This window comes from Hemitrygon akajei, chromosome 6 (assembly GCF_048418815.1).
Source record: "Hemitrygon akajei chromosome 6, sHemAka1.3, whole genome shotgun sequence".
In the NCBI taxonomy this organism is placed as follows: Eukaryota; Metazoa; Chordata; class Chondrichthyes; order Myliobatiformes; family Dasyatidae; genus Hemitrygon; species Hemitrygon akajei.
In genome coordinates, this window is record NC_133129.1 from 155,382,631 (window position 1) to 155,402,156 (window position 19,526).

Genomic DNA, 19,526 nt, shown 5'->3' on the forward strand with positions numbered 1-19,526 from the left:
TTGCATATGTTACTGTTTGTGATCCATTTTCAAAATTGGTCGGGAATTAAATTTCCAGAACAAAGTTGATGTTTTTGTCATTGTCCATGATCAATTCTCTTTGTTGAAAATTTCCATGATTTTTCTTCCTTGGGGTTTTAATTTTTGCATGATTATTCAATTAATTGAGCAAATGTTCCCTTGGCTTGGAGTGAGGATCTCCAGCCTAAATTTAAAAATTTAGTTAGAAGAATCTAACATCTAAATTAACAAATTTCACAACAACATGCCAGTGATAATAATTCTGATTCTGTAGGCCCTCTTGGTGGCGCAATAATATCAGCACCGGACTCTGGAGCGAAGAGTTCATATCCAAGTTGGGTTGAGCGTCGAGCTAGCAACTTGGCTTCGTAAAAACAAGAATAGCTTGCTACGGAAACACTGTCATGACGGTGCCTTGATAACTCCACTGCCGAGTTAACGGCTATTCTTCTCTCTTCTTGATTCTGTAGGCTTCTGTAATAATTTAAAAGAAAGTCACATTGATCTTGAACCTAAAGCTGTCTGTATCTAGACGTACATTAGCCAAGAGTCTTGGGCACTGGCTCCTTTCTCCAGAATTCCCTATCCATTTGGATTCTCTCTTGCTTCTTGCCCTCTGTTAATAATTATTGCTAACTGCTGATATTGACCACTATTTTTTCCTGTTGCTTCATGCGCTGTAACCTAGTTCATTCTGAACTTGCAGCACCCTGCTTATTAAAACCAGACCAGGTAATGTCACCAAACCTGCCTGCAAGAGTGATGCTGTTATGGTCTGAACTGACTTCTATTTCATATGTGCTAAACACCAGCTCTTGGTTACATGATTTTTCTTTCCATCCAGATTTATGAAATCTGTGTTGAGATTTTTTAATTTTTACTTGCATAAGCCATGCATTCCTCTGAATCATGATCCTAACATTGAACTCACTTTCTTATGACCTGGGAAATGTTGACCATCTTTCCTCAGGAGACCTTCCTTCCACAGATTCTTCCAGGTATTGCCTTGCCTTCTACCCTCTGCCCATGGTCTATAAGTAGCATTGGCCAGGCAGATCCATGGTTTCAGCCTGCTCTTACTGAAAATATATTTCTCCATTTTATCTTCCTTTTTTTTTTCTTTCTTTGTCCAGTCCCTTCACTCTCACATCCATGACACCTCTGGTGCCCTCCAGCACATAGACAATTTCCAATTACCTTCTCTGATTTGGTTTATTTTGCTATGATATGCAATTCTTCTGACTTTTATCCACAATCAGGAAGGTCTTAACAGTTCACTTTTTTTTTGCATAGGCACACAACTCATTCCCATCCACTCATTTAGCTGAACTCATCTTTATATTGAGCAACTTCTCCAAGTCAAAGTATCTAAAAATCTGAGTTGTAGCTATGGAGCTTGTATGAGTTCTGGCTGAATTTTTGCAAAATACAGAATTTGTTCTGATTCTCCTAGGGAGTCGCTACTATTACTCTAGGTGCATCCTCCACAGATGGGTCATCTGTGACTTTTCTGGATATCTTTCTCAGGCTAGCCACAGAATCTATTACAATCTTACAAATGCACACAGCTGCCTTCTCGACTTATGTCCTCTCTACTTCCTGATAGGGTTCTGTTCTCTCAATTCTTCCATTTCATCATTGTTGCCTGGATGACATCATTCCATACAAAGACATTGCCATCTTTCCTGAATCATAGTGTATGGGGTTTTTGACCTCATCTCTGATTTCCCACACATTTGTTCTCACTTCCTCTCTCTCTGAATAGAGTAAATATAAAACTATTGAAATCCTTACTAGCTTCATGATTCCACCATACCCTTCTCAACATTGAGGGATGTATTGTTTTCACAAATGTCTGCATTTTCATCCTCACCAATCACATCCCATCTTACAGTACTTCCTCGTGCAACCAAAGGGAATGACACGCCTGCTGCATTATCTCTACACTTTACATCTTCCAGAGACTTAAATAGTATTTTTAAATGAAACAATTTAATTCCAAACTTCTGGTCTCCTGTAGTGTTGTAGTGAAGCCTAATGCAATTTTGAGGATCTGCACTTTTTTCATCAGGGATGTTATCTTCTGGATTTGATATTAAATTCCAAAATTTAGGGAACTTGTTCTTTTTGGTAAGTCATCCAATTATTATATGGCCCCTTTTTTCCCCTCTTTTTCTGTTAATTTGGCCTCTGAGTGCTTCCTTTGGTGAATTTAGGCAACCAATCTCCGGTACAAATCTGACTTCCCTTATTAACTTGGTTTTTCTTGATTTCAGTTCTGACAATGCATTTTCAACTTGTAACATTAACTCTTGACATATGCCACTTGCTGAACATTCATAGCAGTTTTTTATATTGCTAGATTACCTTGGCATATATTCATTCTGATTATGCATTGATAGGTTATGTTTGCATTTAGTATATGTCATATACGTTCTTTTGAGGGGCTTTAGTTTTGATTGTGGGAAAGAAAAGATGACTTTGTTCCACAATTTCCTTGTGTTTGATTAAGAGAATCTAATCTTAGAGATGAAATCATCTAATATTTCTGTAATACTCAACAGATACTCTGCAACTCAGAAGTAAACTCTAATTATTATTGGCTCTTTCTCCCCTTCAGTAAGGATATATTTTTGCCACCAAGCTTGTTGAAACTTGATGTTCTGAATGTATATTGCATCAGCATTGACCAATTCACCTTCAGTATGTTTTTTCGCCCAGACTTTCATTACATAATTTGTGTCTTGTAGATTTTAATCTAAATAGTGGTTAAGATCTACGTGACACAGATAGATGGAGGGCAATTAGTGTTGAGGGGGCAGGGAGTCTGTAGAAGGATTTGGAAAGATTGGGATAATAGGCGAAGTAGCAGCACATGGAATATAGTGTAGCAAAGTGTTTGGTCATGCACTTTGGTAGAATATTTTTTAAACATGGAGCAAAATTAACTCTCGGAGGTGCAATAGGACATGGGAGTCCTTGTACAAGATTTCCTGAAGTTTAACTTGCAGGTTAAGTTGATGATAAGGTAGGCAAATGCAATGTTGGCATTTCCTTTCGAGAGGACTAGAATATAAGATTAAGAATTTAAGATGTGGTTTTACAGGGCATTGTTTAGACCACACTCGGGGTATTGTGAGTAATTTTGGGCCCCCTTTAATGTTGGAGAGGTGGCTCAGAAGATTGATCTTGTATCAATGTATTGATTTTGTATTAATGTATAAGAAGCACTTGGGCATGTGCCCACTGTAGTTTAGAAAAATGAGTGTTCTCATTGAAACCGATCGAATATTGAAAGGCCTAAATAGAGTGGATGTTTCCTATGGTGGGTGAGTCTAGGACCAGACATCCATTTAGAACAGAGATGAGAAGGAATTTCTTTAGCCAGCAGGTGGTGAACCTGGAATTCATTGCCATGAATGGGTGTGGAGGCCTTGTCAACGAGTACATTTAAAGCAAAGGTTGATAGGTTATTGGTTAGTATGTTGGGAAGAATGCAAGAGAATGGGGTTGGGGAGGGATAAAAAAAATCATGGAATGATGGAGCAGACTCTATGGGCCGAGTAGCCTAATTCTGCTCCTATGTCTTGTGGTCTAAAATTGTTCTGGGCAATTTCCTCACTTTCTAGTGTCATAGCATATTAGCCATGAATAAACAATGATAGTTATCTTCCAGTTAGTAGGTTCAAATTTAAAGTGCTGCCACAACTACCCTAAATGTGCCCTGTTACAAAATGCACAATAGTTATTTGCCCTGACTACTCTGACAATATTTCAAAACCTGTGATCCCTACCACTAAGAATGATGAGGACAGCAAGTACATGGGAATACAATGTGAAATTTCCCCTCCAGGTGTTATTCATCTTGACTTGGAAGGATTTTGCTGGTCTGCCATGGAAGTACTGTAACTTTTTAAGGTGTGGCTCATTTTTTTCTCTCCCTCCTCCAAAATAAAAGTTCTTCAGACAATGAATGTATGCTTGGCCAATGATGTCCAATTTTAAAAAATAATGATGATTTTGAAATGCTCACACTATGGTTCTATGGTTCTATCGTTGTTTCTTGTGATAGAATTCTGTTGTAATGTGTGTATAATCTGATTCCTGGTTTGTCAACGTTAGATTTTAAAAGTAATTTTCTTGAAGTTAACTCCTTGGTTTATAGTGGGCAAGCTGTTGTTTGTTGGTTGTGGTTAACATTTTTTGCCAGTGTCAGTGAGATCATAGAGAAATGTTTAACTACAGCAGCAGCAAATGACTAGAAAAGTAATAAGTTGCAGTATTGCAAATCGATTAACTTTGTCATAAATATTATAAAATATTCAGTGAAATATGTTGTTTCTGTCAATAACCAACACAGTACAAGGATGTATTGGGTCAGCCTACATGCCAACAACTTACAAACCAGAATGTCTGGACTGTGGGAGGAAACAGGATCATCCAGAGGAAACACACATGGTGGTAGGAAGATTGTACAAACTCATTACAGCAAGTGGTGGGAATTGATCCCTCGAGTTGAAGTTAATGTTAGCTGCTACATACTTTACCATGCCTCCTGGTTTGTAAATTGGTCTGTTTAAGTAGATGGGGAGAATTTTTATTGCTTTCATGAAACACCCTATCCTCATTATATGCAGAGAATACGTTCCTCACAGTCAACGCATAATGTGAATAATTATTTAAATGGAGAAAACAGGGATGCATTCTGGAAGGCTTCTTAAATATGTTTTTATCAGTAATTTATTCACATTTTCATACCAATACGATACAAAAGCAGTACCACAAGGTAACATTCATATTATACTTCATCAATTTAAGGTAATATTCAATGTAATAAATCACAGAAAGTTAACATACTAGGGTGTACAGTACTCAAACCCTTATTAGCACAGTTTAGTGAATTGTAAACAAAGAGAGGCTTCATCTTACAGTCTCCTTCGGCCTTTGCTGCCTTGAAACTTGACGCAGTTTTTTCATCCTTATGTAAGTGTGTTTCAGCATGTGCTTCCAGAAAAAGCCCGGTCTCGTCTGCATTAAACATCTGCTTTGGTGTGATGCCTAACTCAGCTATCGTAGCCCGCAACTGCACAGGGTAGCGTTCAGCAGCTTTGTGGTCAGCACTTGCTTGCTCATCACGCACAGCTATATTGTGAAGCCTGTGACGACTAACAAACTTAGAAAACCATCCCCTACTTGCATTAAAGCTAACAATATCACTTGACACTTCCTCACTAGCCCCTGAACAAAGGCGACCATAAATTTCCAAAGCTTTCACACAAAGATGATCGGAACTAGGTGTTTTTTCTTTTGTTTCATGCTCAATGTACAAACTTGATATTTTCTCCATTTTTTGTCATAATCAGGTTACGCACTTTGGTAACAATCTTTGAAGATAATTGTGATGAATCAATCACTGCATTTTTTATTTTCTCAGCACTTTTCTTTGTTTCTGATCGTGGACTCACCCAGGCCGAAGTAGCGTCCCAGAGCTGTGTTACCTTCACCTGACGGCGCCCTGTTTATAATTTTCAACCTTTTTTCAAGTGTTAAGTTAGTTCTCTGCTGCTTGGCTGATGGCCCAGGACTTGCATCCGTCGCTTAGGAGACATAGTTAAATATTTCAAGCACAAAATTACTGCACCATAGGTAAAAACAACAAAAGTTTAAGAGCACAAGATCGCACATCCACGCATTGCCAAAACTAATGCGAGACTGGTGGGAGTGAGACTGAGGTGTGCGCATGTGACTGGTATTGGTGGGAAAGCGGTGCTTCTCATCCCAACTGTGAGACGTGCGCACATGACTTGTATTGGCAGGAAAGTGGTGCTTCTCGTCCCAACTGAGTTTTGGACGCATATAAGGAGAAGTTGGTAGAAATAGGTTCCTTGCATAACTATGAATCCACATTGTCTGAAGACGCATATAACAAGGATAAGGTGAACTTGTATTTCATATCTAGCTTTTCTCAGTTTGTACATGCAATTTCATCAAATAGTGAAAAAGTAGTTAAAATTGTAAAGTAAGTAAACAAGCTAAGAAAATACAATTTAGTAGCAAGCTGAAGGTTACAGAGAAAATTTGTCATTGTTGCTTTTTGCGTACTTGTGCGGATTAACTACTTAATATGCTGCTTTTAATTCTAAATTTGCATTAGTTTGTTAGCATGGTACAAATACAAACTTTAATTAACCATGAGTTAACTGTCCTTAAAGTGAAATATTAATTTTGTGGAGGAGTTGGCCTGTCATTATGTATTAGGGCTTTCTCTTCACCCCCCCTCCCCCCCATTGTATTGGATAAGGAAATATTGATTAAGCATTGCAGTTAATGTGCTGAAACAGATCTTGTTTTCAAGGCAGTGTCTACAGTTTTGTAAGAAAAGCTCCATTTGTAGCTCAGCTTTTGTTTGGGCTTTTACACTGTGATAACCAAGAGATGCTCTTTTGAGCTTGTTGCACCTCTGAACTTTTTTTGCTTTTGTCAGTGAGATTGTTCATCTACCACTTGCAAAAGTGTGGATGTGTAGGAACTTTGTTCAGCAAGGTGTTTTCAAAACATGTAGTTCATTTCCTTATTTTGCACCACTCCGGTCCTTCAGATCCTAGGATTACATTCTGTGTGCAAGTTGTACTAACAATTGCATTTTTTCAATGGATTAAAACAGAAACTGAATGTACAGTAAGTAATGTGGGACAATAAAGTTATTATTCAAAATAGCACAATCTAGATAATTGGGTGTTTTCTAGTCTTTGTATTTTGAAGTCTTTTAGCTGCACGGAAATATTTTCAACATTTTTGATCTGGAAATTTTTTTTAAAGGGCAAACTGGACGACTACCAAGAAAGGCTTGACAGAGGGGAAGTACTTAACCAAGACCAACTGGTAAGTAAATTTAGGATTAAGAAAAAAAAATTGCAGGTGCAAGAGCAGTGTCATTTTTGGGAGTTAACATCTCTCTCCCTCCATTCTGTAATTAGCTGGCCAAATGCAAGGAAGGATAGAAGATCAGAGTTCTGTGCCTTGTCATGCAAATTGCATTTGTATGTGCAAGTAAATTTTTTTTACAAGCTAATACTGTGGATTGAGTTTAATGTAATTCACAAGTTACTCTGTACCTAACAAAGGTTTGTTTTTTAATGCTTCATTGCAATTCTGAAGCTTTTAAAAATGTAGGTTTCCTTAAGCAACACAGTGTATAGAAATTATATACATGCTGCATAAGGAAACCTGCATAACTCACATGAGTACTTTGACAATTCTTTTCTATACTGTTTAAAAACTGCCTTTCATTCTGTTTTTGGAAGATTTGCATATGTATATTTTGGCATAAAGTTGGATGGTTTTTGAAAGACATTTGTAATACTGTAATGTTTTTCTAACCCTTTTGTTGGTTAAACAAAAACGATTAACAAGCTCAGCCTGTGCAATTTCTCCTTAAAACTGAAAAACTTCAATACAGGCGACATCCTACAATTGTTTCTACATCTTCCCCACAGTTGCATCCTTATAATATGGTAACTAGAACTACTTGATTCTCCAAGATTGCACAAAGAATATAAAATAAGATATACAATGGAGGAGCAAGAAATTATGTACAGCAAGCTCTGGAGTATATGGACTCACAATTAAAACTGCAAATGCAGGATTTGCTGTCATTTTCTGTGAATACTTTCAACTTTATTGCTAAACCTCAATGTTTTATGTTCTCTTTTGTTGGCCAAGTGATTAAGGCATTTGTCTAGTTATCTGAAGGTCGCTAGTTCGAGCCTTGGCTGAGGCTGCGTGTGTGTCCCTGAGCAAGGCACTTAACCACATATTGCTCTGCGACGACACCGGTGCCAAGTTGTATGGGCCCTAATGCCCTTCCCTTGGACAACATTGGTGGCATGGAGAGGAGAGACTTGCAGCTTGGGTAATTTCCGGTCTTCCATATATAAGAAAACCTTGCCCAGGCTTGCGCCTTGGAAACTTTCAAACTTGGTCTATCAAGACTAACGGAGGCCTACACTTCTGAATAAGTATGATCTTATTTGTCTTAGCTATTGTTATGAAGTTGTAACACATTGTCCTAGGTCTTGTATTCTGTACCAAGGCTGATTGGGGTAAGAATTCCATGTGTTTACTTACTGGCCCTCTCCACTTGTGCTCCAGCCTCCAGTAATTTATGGATTAGTACCCTAGGTCTCTTTGTCCTTCACACTTAACAAGATCATACTTATCCAAAAGAAGAGAACATAAAACATTTTGAGGTTTAGCGATAAAGTTTAAAGCATTCACTGAAACTGACAGCAGATCCTGGATTTACAGTTTTAATTGAGAGTCCACATACTCCCAAAGGTACTGAAGGTAATTTCATGCTCCTGCTCCTCGTATTCTTCTGTGCAATCTGGAGGAATGAAACCAATGAGAATTTTGTGTTTATAAACTTAGCTTACTATAATTTACTCATAGTATTATACTTTGTTGCAAAGGCTGTACTAAAGTCGTAATTCAAGTTTAAGGACATTTCTGGCAGACTTAAGTCCGTATTTGTGGGTTCTAATTATCTTGAATAAATATTTCAAATTAAGCTTTTTATTCATAAATTAAAGCTTGACTCCTGTTTCTAGTTATGTGTTCTGATCTTTGTTTTGCTCTTGGCAATATGTTAAAGATTATGCTTTTTCCTTTCTGCTTTGCTATGACTAATCTTTATTACAATTGGCTGTAGAGACAGTGTGGCATTACTGTTGTTGGATACCACTGTCACCTAGAACTGCACAGTGACAACCAGCATTGATTGCTAGATCTTTGCAAGCAGTTTTTTTTAAATAAGTCAACATTCTGTCCAGGCTGAATTGAAAATCCATGCCAACAAATTTAAATTTTGTAGTTACATTGAGATATCCATTTTATTTTCCCATCTATCCAAGAATATATCTGCAGATATGGATAATGAATGAAAGTGAGATTTAGAGTCTACTTTTGCATGTTAAAATCTCAAATTAAACCCCTTCAGTTGGCTTAAATTCTGACAGCATTAAACATTTATTGTTATACATTAGCTTGAATTGATAAAAGAATTCTGCTCTTAACTGCTGAGAATTTTTCACTGCCTAATCATTTGCAAAGTCTACAGTTAGAATATGGTAACCTTTAAAACTGAATTGGTGATTATGGTGAGTTGGTGGCCTTTAAAGCTTATGTTATAATATGTGTCTTTGCTTATAGGAAGCTGTTGGAAAGTTACAGGAAGTTGCAAATAATCTGGAGTTTGCTCGTGAACTGCAGCGGAGCTTCATTACATTAGGCCAAGATGTAAGTATCCCAAGAGTTGTTTGGGGGAAGGGGGGGGGGTGGTGATGAGCTAGGCTGTTAATTGGATAGAAACTGAAGCATAATTTACAGATTTCGTCACAAGCGGGCAATCAGCTTTTTGAAATATGTAAAATGCACAGGTGGGTAAAGGTTATAATAAGTAGCTTCTTCACTGCTGGCATATGGGTAATCCATTGCTGAATTGCCCACCAGGTTTCTGCTGTAGTCTTGTAAAGGATGGATTTGCACCAGATTTCCAAGTACAGAAGCACTGTTAGTAATGGATCTCTCAATACCTAATGGTATAAAGACCCATTCCTGTGCTGATTCCATTACCGTTCTCTTTCCTGAGACTGTATTCTGCATGTTAAATGAGATACTGGTGTTTTACTTCAAGTCTATTTTTAAATCTGCTCTGGCTGACATTTCTAATATTGTATACGTAAAGAGGGGAAGGATAGGTGTAAACACTTCTGTTCCAGTTTATTCATTTGGGTTCATTTTGTGCTGAAAATTGCTGTCCATGCAAAGCATACTTCAGTGGTAATATTTCAGTCCCTTGTCATCTAACTTCTGGAAAAGTATCCTCTTAATGAACATTAATCTGCTATTTCTATTTAGCCATAGAATACTTGTGTAGGAATAACATTGCATTGAATTGTCTATAGTTGTTCCTATGGAGAAAAGGGATATGTTGCGTTCTATCTGATCAACATTTCTTGCATTGCGTTCTTGCAATGATACGGCACAACTTAAATAAGAACTTTATATTTTGCATTGTTTAACAAAACTTGACATTAAGACTTCTTCTTCTGGGTATGCATCTTTTGCTGTAAGTGACCTTAGAACATGGCCCAAAAATTGCTCAGATGTTTCTGGAAGGAAACTGATTAACAAACACCTTTCCAGGAACAATTGAGAATTGTTCTGACATCTTTGGTAGACTACCTAAAACTTCAACAAACAAGATGGAAAAAAATACTAGAAATGAGATAGAAGTTCAGAATTCTGCATAGCATAAGTGGAGTTCATTTCTCTTACCTTTCTAGAATTCTCCCATCTGCATCTTCTGATAGATTAGTGACCAATGTTGATGGTGAGATTGCAAAGTGAAATCGCTGTCTCAATTTAAATTTTTCTCACTCTGCTTCCTGTAACAATTAATTTTTTCCAGTCCTTCGTCTTGTTGTAATTGCTCGGATGAAACTCCATACACTGTTGTGGTAGTTGGGAAGCCACAGTTGGGGAGGATATTTCAGAACCCTTGACTGGATCTGTTCACTGTACCTTTGATCCCTTCTGTCTGCCCCTCTTCCCATTATTTTACTTCCTTTTCTATCTTCTACTGACCATAAGACAGAGGAGCAGAATTGGGCTATTTGGGCCATTGAGTCTGCTCCACCTAACTGTTGACGTCCTTACTAAACAAGAACCTATTGATCTTTGCTTTAAATATACCCAGTGATTTGCCTCCGGTCATCTGTAGTATTAAATTCTACAGGTTCACCACCCTTGAGCTAAAGAAATTCTTCCTCATCCCTGCTCTAAAGGGTCCAAGATTCCCCCACTATTGGAAACATTCTCTCCACATCCACTCTATTTGGGGCCTTCAATATTTAATAGGTTTCAATGAGATTTCCACCCCCCCCCCCCCCTCCCACTTCTAACTGTAGCAAGTATAGACCCAGACTATCAAATGCGTAATCTTTTCATTCCCAGAATCATTCTTGTGAACCTCCTCTGGACCATTTTCTGTCTCAGCAATGTCTTACAAAAATCTCAGCATTATATCTTTGCCTTTATATTCTAGTCCTTTCGAAATGAATGCAAACATTGCATTTGCCTTCCTGACTACTGGCTCAACCTGCGAGTTAACCTTTCGGGAATACTGCAGTAGGACTCCCAAGGACCTTTGCAACTGATTTCTGAAATTGCTTCCCATTTAGAAAACAGTCTATGCTTTTATTCCTTGACTGAACTTATATTACCGTATATTACCTTAGATCTTCTGCACTTTGGTTGTTGGACAAGCTCAGTTATTAACGTATGCTATTTAGTCTGTGCAGTTTTATTCTTTGGTGCAATGTGAGCATCAAAGCAGAGGCCAATTTTGATTACTCAATCAAATTGCTTGAGAAAAGATAGTACTGTATAAGCTGAGTTGGGATGCTTGGCTGTTGAGTGCACTTAAGAACCAACCCGGTTTCATTAGCACTTTTATTGCCTTGAGTATTGAAGCCGTAGTTGGTTTATTTTTATAAAAATATCCTGTCTTTTTTACAATTCTATGTAGATCCAGAAATCACTGAAAAAAGCAGCTCGTCGGGAACAATTGATGCGAGAAGAAGTGGAGCAAAAACGATTAAAAACAGTCCTTGAGCTACAGTATCTTTTGGACAAATTGGGTGATGATGATACACGCACTGACTTGAAACAAGGTTGGAATGGTTCCACTGTGCTCACTGAAGAAGAATTGGGAATGTTGGATGAATTTTATAAGCTGGTACAACCTGAGAGAGACATGAGCTTAAGGTAATAAATTTATTAACATCTTGTGAAAATATTTTCTCTTACGCTATGAAGAAATTTCTTGTGTTATTCATTGTCCTGTATGTTTAAGTGGATTTCTAAATAGTTTGATCTGATTTAATTGAAAATAATTTTTTGACTTCAGCTTATACAGTGTAATATTTAATTAGCATAAATCTTTATTTTGCTGTATACTGTGTAATTTAATTGACAACTTCAGATCAGTGGTTTGTAGGGATGGGAGTTTTAAGCCCTTTAAAGTAGAGGACCAGGTCATCTCCAATAATGTGTGCAGAGCACAGTGTTTCAGAACATAAGTTATTTTTCAGGTTACAGAACTCAGAAGGTTGGTAAATCTACACCCACAAAATGCTGGTGGAATGCAGCAGGCCAGGCAGCATCTATAGGGAGAAGCACTGTCGATGTTTCGGGCCGAGTCATGACGAAGGGTCTCGGCCCAAAACATCGACATTGCTTCTCCCTATAGATGCTGCCTGGCCTGCTGCGTTCTACCAGCATTTTCTGTGTGTTGCTTGAATTTCCAGCATCTGCAGATTTCCTCTGGTTGGTAAATCTAAAGAGGTTTGAGTTTTAATTTTAAAAGGTACCTTGAAGGATGTGGGAATAAAACTGGAAAGGAAGAAAGAACAGTTAAACTGATTTTCTCAAGCTTTCATATGATCTTATTCCATTTAACTATCTTCAAATAGTAAAATTAAATCTTATTAAAGCCTAATTAATGACTTGCAAAGAAAATTTGAAGTGCCTGGAAGATAAAAACTAGATGAATTTGTCAAGGAGAGGTCTCGTGATGGAAGGCAAGTGTAAATATTGCAGTTGTTTTCCTAACTGCAAAAATACAAGTCTTCTGTGCATTTTTGTAGGTTCACTGACTACTCATCTCTTGTTCTGCAGTTAAGATTCTGTAGACTAGCGACCTGGGTTCAATTTCTGCTGCTGCTTGTAAGGAGTTTGTATGTACTGCCCAAAATTGCATGGTTTTCCTCCAGGTGCTCTGATTTCCTATCAAATCCTAAAGACCTGATGGGTTAATTGATGATATAGGTGTAATTGGGTGGCACAAGCTCATTGGGCTGGAAGAGACTGTTACCATGCTGTATCTCTAATTGTCATTGTAATTTTAAATTGTTTCTATGTAGACTGACGTGCTTGTTAGAGGCCCTTTTTTTGCCTTTATTTTAGTCTCCAGTCCTGCAACTGGAAGGAATGGTCTCCGCTGTCTACTTTGCCCACGCTCAAATCTCTTCAGCTTTCTCTTCACCCCATTGTAGTTAACTTTTCAGTTAATAAATTTGACTTTGTTTTGCTTCCTCTCTTTAGCTACTTAAATCTTTTGTAAGGATTGTCATCGAACCTCTGGTGCACTTGACCCACTTAGTTCCCAGAAACTTGTCCAACGGTTCCTTTTTCTTTGTTGGATCAAAAGTGTGTACAGTACTACATTTTGTTCACTGTTATCTTTTAACATTTCACTTTGGCAGTGTGGTACCCAACTGCTTCAAGCAGGATTTAATTATACTGGTGCCCGAGAAGAGCATGGTGTCCTGTCTTAATGACTGTTGCCCAGTTGCATCTATGATGATGAAGTGTTTTGAGGGGCTTCAGGAGGGCACAGAGCGACCACTCTCCGCTGAACATTGACGGCTGCTCGGTAGAAATCGTTAAGAGCACCTAATTTCTTGGTGTTCATCTGGCGGAGAATCTTACTTGGTCCCTCAACACCAACTCCATAGCAAAGAAAGCCCAGCAACGTCTCTGCTTTCTGTGAAGGCTGAGGAAAGTCCATCTCCCACCCCCCCCCCCCCCCCCCATCCTCACCACATTCTACAGAGGTTGTATTGAGAGCATCCTGAGCAGCTGCGTCACTGCCTGGTTCGGAAATTGCACCATCTCGGATTGCAAGACCCTGCAGTGGATAGTGAGGTCAGCTGAGAAGATCATTAGGGTCTCTCTTCCCGCCATTACAGACATTTACTGTCTTTACTGTCCGCAAAGCAAGCAGCATTATGAAGGACCCCACGCACCCCTCATACAAGCTTTTCTCCCTCCCGCCATCTGGGAAAAGGCACCGAAGCATTCGGGCTCTCACGACCAGACTTTGTAACAGTTTCTTCCCCAAGCCATCAGACTCCTCAATACCCAGAGTCTGGACTGACACCAACTTACTCCCCTCTACTGTGCCTATTGTCTTGTTTATTATTTGTTGTAATGCCTGCACTGTTTTGTGCACTTTATGCAGTCCTGGGTAGGTCTGTAGTCTAGTGTAGCTTTTTTGTGTTGTTTTACGTAGTTCAGTGTAGTTTTTGTGTTGTTTCATGTAGCACCATGGTCCTGAAAAACGTTGTCTCGGTTTTACTGTGTACTGTACCAGCAGTTATGCTCGAAATGACAATAAAATGTGACTTGACTTGAAACATATCGGCTACTGCCTGAAAGGCGACTTGGATCCACTCCAGTTTGCCTGCTGGAGCAACAGGTCCACAGCAGATGCCATCTCATTGGCTCTTCATTGATTACAGCTCAGCATTGAATATCATCATCCCTTCAAACTAATCAAAAAGCTCCCATGACCTTGGCCTCAGTACCTCCTTGTGAAATTGGATCCTGGATTTCCTCACCTGTAGACCCCAGTCAGTTTGAATTGGCAAAAACATATCCATGATCTCCTTGAGCACAGGTGCACCACGTCTGTGTGCTTAGCCCCCTGCTCTCCTTGCTTTACACCTATAACTGTGGATTAGCACAGCTCCAATAAGAGTTTGCTGATGATGCCATTGTTGTGGGTCCTATCAAAGGTGGTGAAGAATCAGCAAACAGGAGGGAGATTGAAAGCTTGGCTGAGTGATGTCATTACAGCAACTGCTCGCTCAGTGTAAGTAAGATGAGACTTCAGGTGAGGGAAGCCAAAGGTCCATGAGCCAGTCAGTCCTCAGTGGAGGCTCAGGCGGGGAGAATTAGCAACTTTATATTCCTGGGGTTACTATTTCAGAGTGCCTATCCTGGACCCAGCATATAAGTGAAGAAGGTGAAGCAGTGCCTCTACTTCCTTGGGTGTCTGCAGAGATTCAGCATGACATCAAATACTTTGACAAACTTCTATAGATATGTTATGGAGAGTGTATTGAATGGATGCATCACAGCCTGGTATGGGAAAAACCTACAAAAGGTAATGGATTTGGCTCAGTGCCTCACTGGTAAAGCTTTCCCAGCCATTGAGCACATCTACATGAAATGCTGTCGTAGGAAATCAGCATCCATTATCAGAAATTCTCACCACCTAGACCTTGTTTTTTTCTTGCTGCTGCCATCAGGTAGAAGGTATGGGAGCCCCGGAACTCACACCAGATTCAAGAACGGTTACCCTCCCATAATCAACAGGTTCTTGAACAAAGAGGGCAACTACACTCCCTTGCCCATCCATTGACATGTTCTCATAACTAATTATCTTACTTTAAGGACTCATCGTGTTGTTATTTCATGTTCTTGTTATTTATTGCTATTTATTTATATTTCTGTTTGCCCAGTTTGTTGTCTTCTACAGTCTGGTTGATCTTTCATTGATCTAGTTATAGTTAATGTTCTCTAGATTGGCAGAGTATGCTCGCAGGAAAATGAATCTCGGTTGTATGTGGAGACATATACCGTAGATTCCGGATTTTAAGCCGCTACTTTTTTCCCACATTTTGAACAGCTTTGAACTTTGCGGCCTATAATCCGGAGCGGCTAATGCATGGTTTTTTTTCATGCCGCCTCGTAAACATTTTGCCTCATAACAGTAGACCAATAAAATTGATGAGTAGTTCACAGAGGTCCAATGAAATTGTACGATAAATCAAGCGCACTTTCACAATTAAATTATTGTAAATCAGTCATTTGTACTCACCCTCATCAACATGGAAAACACTCGAAGCATTGTGCTGCCTTATGGCAGTTACTTAGTTTATAATATTTTCGCTTAGTAATTCATTTTCTAGTTAAAGTTAGAAGAGTTTTAACTATATTTGTTTTCTGTACTACATCGCGGGATGCTATGACGTCACACCCGGTTTCGCGGTGTCTTGTGGGAAAATGCCGGTTTGCGATGAAACGGGACGGAGGGAGGGAGCGCATTACGCGAGCGGCTTTGGATCTGAGCGAACGCTGCTTTTAAATGCCGGTTTGCGATGAAACGGGACGGAGGGAGGGAGCGCATTACGCGAGCGGCTTTGGATCTGAGCGAACGCTGCTTTTAAATGCCGGTTTGCGATGAAACGGGACGGAGGGAGGGAGCGCATTACGCGAGCGGCTTTGGATCTGAGCGAACGCTGCTTTTAAGTTAAAGGTGATCAATAACTTTTCCTGGTAGGCTGCAATATATATATTTTTTACCAGTCGTTAGGAGATATTGGAATGTTGTTCAGTAAAGAAGTAGCCGCGTACGGGCACGGTTCGAAAAAAAGCATTTGCAATATGTATTTGTTTTTGTTACCATATGGATTTAATTAAAAGTTAAAAAAATCCTCACGTGTAATATCTTTCTGTGTAAATATCTCATATTACAACGTGGGACACCTGCGGCCGAAAATCCGGTGCGGCCTAAAATCCGATGCGGCGTTTACAATTAAAAAATTGATTTTATTTCTAAAATTAGAGCCAGCGGCTTTTAATCAGGTGCGCTCTGTAGTCCGGAATCTACGGTATGTACTCTGGTAACAAAATTTACTTTGAACTTTGAGATCATGCTGACCATATTTTAGTCATTTTTCATTGGGATATCTAATATCCCAGATTATAATTGCCCTATAATTTTAACTCTGCTTTTTCTTGCATAATTGGTTGCCAGAGCTCTCCCACACTTTGGTAACTGATGGAATACACCAGCAAAATAATGCTACTTCTACTCCTTTCGTCTAACTAAAATGATTCTGCCTATTCCCCTTTCTGCCTCATACCTCTTCTCATCTGCCTGTCACCTCCCCCTGATCCCCCTCTTCTTTCCCTTTCTCCTATGGCCCATTCTCCTCTTCTATCAGATTCCTCCATTTCCAGCCTTTGTTTCCCACCCATCACCTTCTAGCTATCCTCCTTTTCCCTACCTCCTTATTCTGGTGTCTTCCCCTTTCGTTTCCAGTCCTGAAGAAAGGTCTCTGCCCGAAATGTTGACCATTTATTCATTTTCATGAATGCTGTTGACCTGCTGAGTTCCTCCAGCATTTTGTGTGTTCTCTTGGATTTCTAGCCTCTGCAAAGTTTGTGTTTATGGTTTTGTGTTTGACCTTTGCTGTCTTCTCTCCAGTATTTTTTTTCATCAATACCAATATCCCTTCTCAATCTTCTCTAGTCTTTCCCAAACACTTGATATCCTGAAATGCTTAATCCCATGTAAATCAAATCAAAACTGCAGTGCTGGAATCTGAAAATTTAAAAAAATGCTGCAAAAATTTAGTTGCATAGGCAATGTCTAGGCCAGAGATCTATTATCAAAATTCTTAAGTACAGATCGGGCGCTTCAATTTGAAACATTTCCCGATCCATATTTAACACTCAATGCAGCATCTTTTTCAGCCATTGTTTATTATGAATGGTTTAGAGGGTTTCAGTTAAAAGTAGAGATTGGATAGGCTTGGTTTGTTTTCCTTGGTGCAAAAGAAATTGAGGGATAGAGGTATATAGAATTAGAGGCTGAGATAGACAGAGTTTCCAGTGGTAGGGTGTCTTAAGAAGGCATAGGTTTAAGGTTGGAGGAGAGATTTAAAAGGGAACTGAGGGTATTTTTATACAGTAGTTGGTATCTGAATTGAATTGCCTGAGGAGGTGATGCAGACAGGAACAGTAATAACATTTAAGAGGCCTGTCTTCCAATGAGCACATTGGATTCATTCCCATTGAGGTGTAGCCCTTCTGTCTTCAAGAGGTGTTGTTGTCTTCCCCCGAAATTTGCCGCATTCATGACCAATTTATGCCGTTACTCCTGTGCTATTTTCTAAAATGTCAACCTTTTGAAGATTGACATGCTCTAGCTCCCTGACTTTCTGCCTTAGCTGTGCTGTTGTTGCTGATACAACCTCTGGCTAGTTACTCCCCCCTTCAAGTTGTATGGCTTTCTTTCAGTAGCATCCTTGAATTTAAACCAAGGAGACATCATACCATTGTGGAGTTGGAACTATAATGACGCAAATGGCTACGTTTCCCCCCCCCCCCCCCCCCCCACCACCATTGATGAATCTGGTGGTCAGTGTGGCGGCTGCAGTTATCAGCCGCATCATCAACTGGGCATATTAAAGTGTCCTGTAGCCGACCATCCTCCTGATAATCTGGTAAAACGACTGAGCTGTTGTATTTTACCAGCCTAAGTAGATGGGACTGGATAATTGGTTTGGGCCATTCTGCTACAGCCAGAGGGGTGTTCTCTGGAGCTGCTTCATTTTTATGCTGTATCTTTTTAAGGAGAGGAATGTTTTCTCTCCCCTGCAATTTACTATGGACTGGCCAGCATCAAATATAAACCGCAGTCAGGAGATGAGTGGTGTCTCTTGGTTTGAGGAGTATTTTTCTATGTTGTTGTAACCAAGTTCTGTTTAGCTGATTCAAGTTTGGGCTCTAGAATAGTTCTGTTAAGTTTGTAAATAAACCCCTATTTGTTTCACCTTTATCTGCTCTCCCGGTTTTATGCTTACCCTGGTCCTTCAGTCAGTTTTCATTTGGCTTCCTCCCCTCTTGTCCAGCTGTGATGTTTGTGCTGTAACACTTCTGACTGGCAGCACTTAGCCAAGAAACCATCGTTCTCATCAGTATCCAAAGGCTAAATCTGTCTGATGGAGATTGAGGGGATTGCAGTGCTACCATGTTCATTTCATTTAATAAGACAAAGTGAATATCTCTGGCATGAGATCGTGACTTGATTCTGCTAATTACAAAGATGCCTGCACAGTAGATAAATGGGGGCAGTTGGAGAGAAAGAGATAACTAAGGGGAATTATAAAAGGTGTAAAGTGTAGGGCAAAGCTATTGTTGAGAAACCCAAAAAGAGAATTAACTTTACAGGTAACTAGTCAATGAATCAGCTTGGCTCCTCTAATACTTCAAGACTGCCCTATCATTCAAAATGACTGTGGTGTTGTGCCAGTTCTTAAGTCTCAATTCTGTGTTTTTTAAAATGTTTCTACAGGCTGTCCCCAGGTTATGATGGGGTGCTGTTCCTGAGAATTGTTCATAATTTGGTAATGAACAAAGGCACTGTGTGGGAGAGTTAGTTTGCAAAGTTCAAAGTAAATTTATTGTCAAAGTACATGTATGTCATCAAATACTACCCTGAGATTCATTTTCTTGCAGGCATTCATAATAGAACAAAGAAATACAATTGAATCAATGAAAAACTACACATAATAACTGACAACCAATGTACAAAAGAAGATAAAGTGCAAATACAAACAAGAAGTAAATAAATAATACTGAGGACGCAAGTTGTAGTTTTGATGAAAGCGTGAGCAGAAGAGCAGCGGCCAGCCAGTCTTGCTGGCTCAGTCATTGAGACTGCTTAATGCTGCCAGCCCTATTCAGCTTGACCCAGCCCAAAATTGTTGCAGCACCTGGAAGGGGTGGGGGTTGGAAAGAGGCATGTGGAAGTGCTCTATTGTGAACCAGAAGATTCAAGCAACCTTTGGTAAATACATTCCCAC

The 19,526-nt window shown here is 39.4% G+C and overlaps 1 protein-coding gene across 2 annotated transcripts in view; it reads left to right on the top strand.

The window, feature by feature from the left end:
* The window catches only part of caprin1b (cell cycle associated protein 1b), a 93,199-nt gene that overhangs the window by 31,483 nt on the left and 42,190 nt on the right, over positions 1-19,526 (top strand). For both annotated transcript variants that reach the window (XM_073049631.1, XM_073049632.1), the window contains exons 2-4: positions 6,841-6,903; positions 9,232-9,318; positions 11,612-11,850. In XM_073049631.1, the coding sequence (XP_072905732.1) occupies positions 6,841-6,903; positions 9,232-9,318; positions 11,612-11,850 (389 nt within the window). The remainder of the gene's footprint in view (positions 1-6,840; positions 6,904-9,231; positions 9,319-11,611; positions 11,851-19,526) is intronic.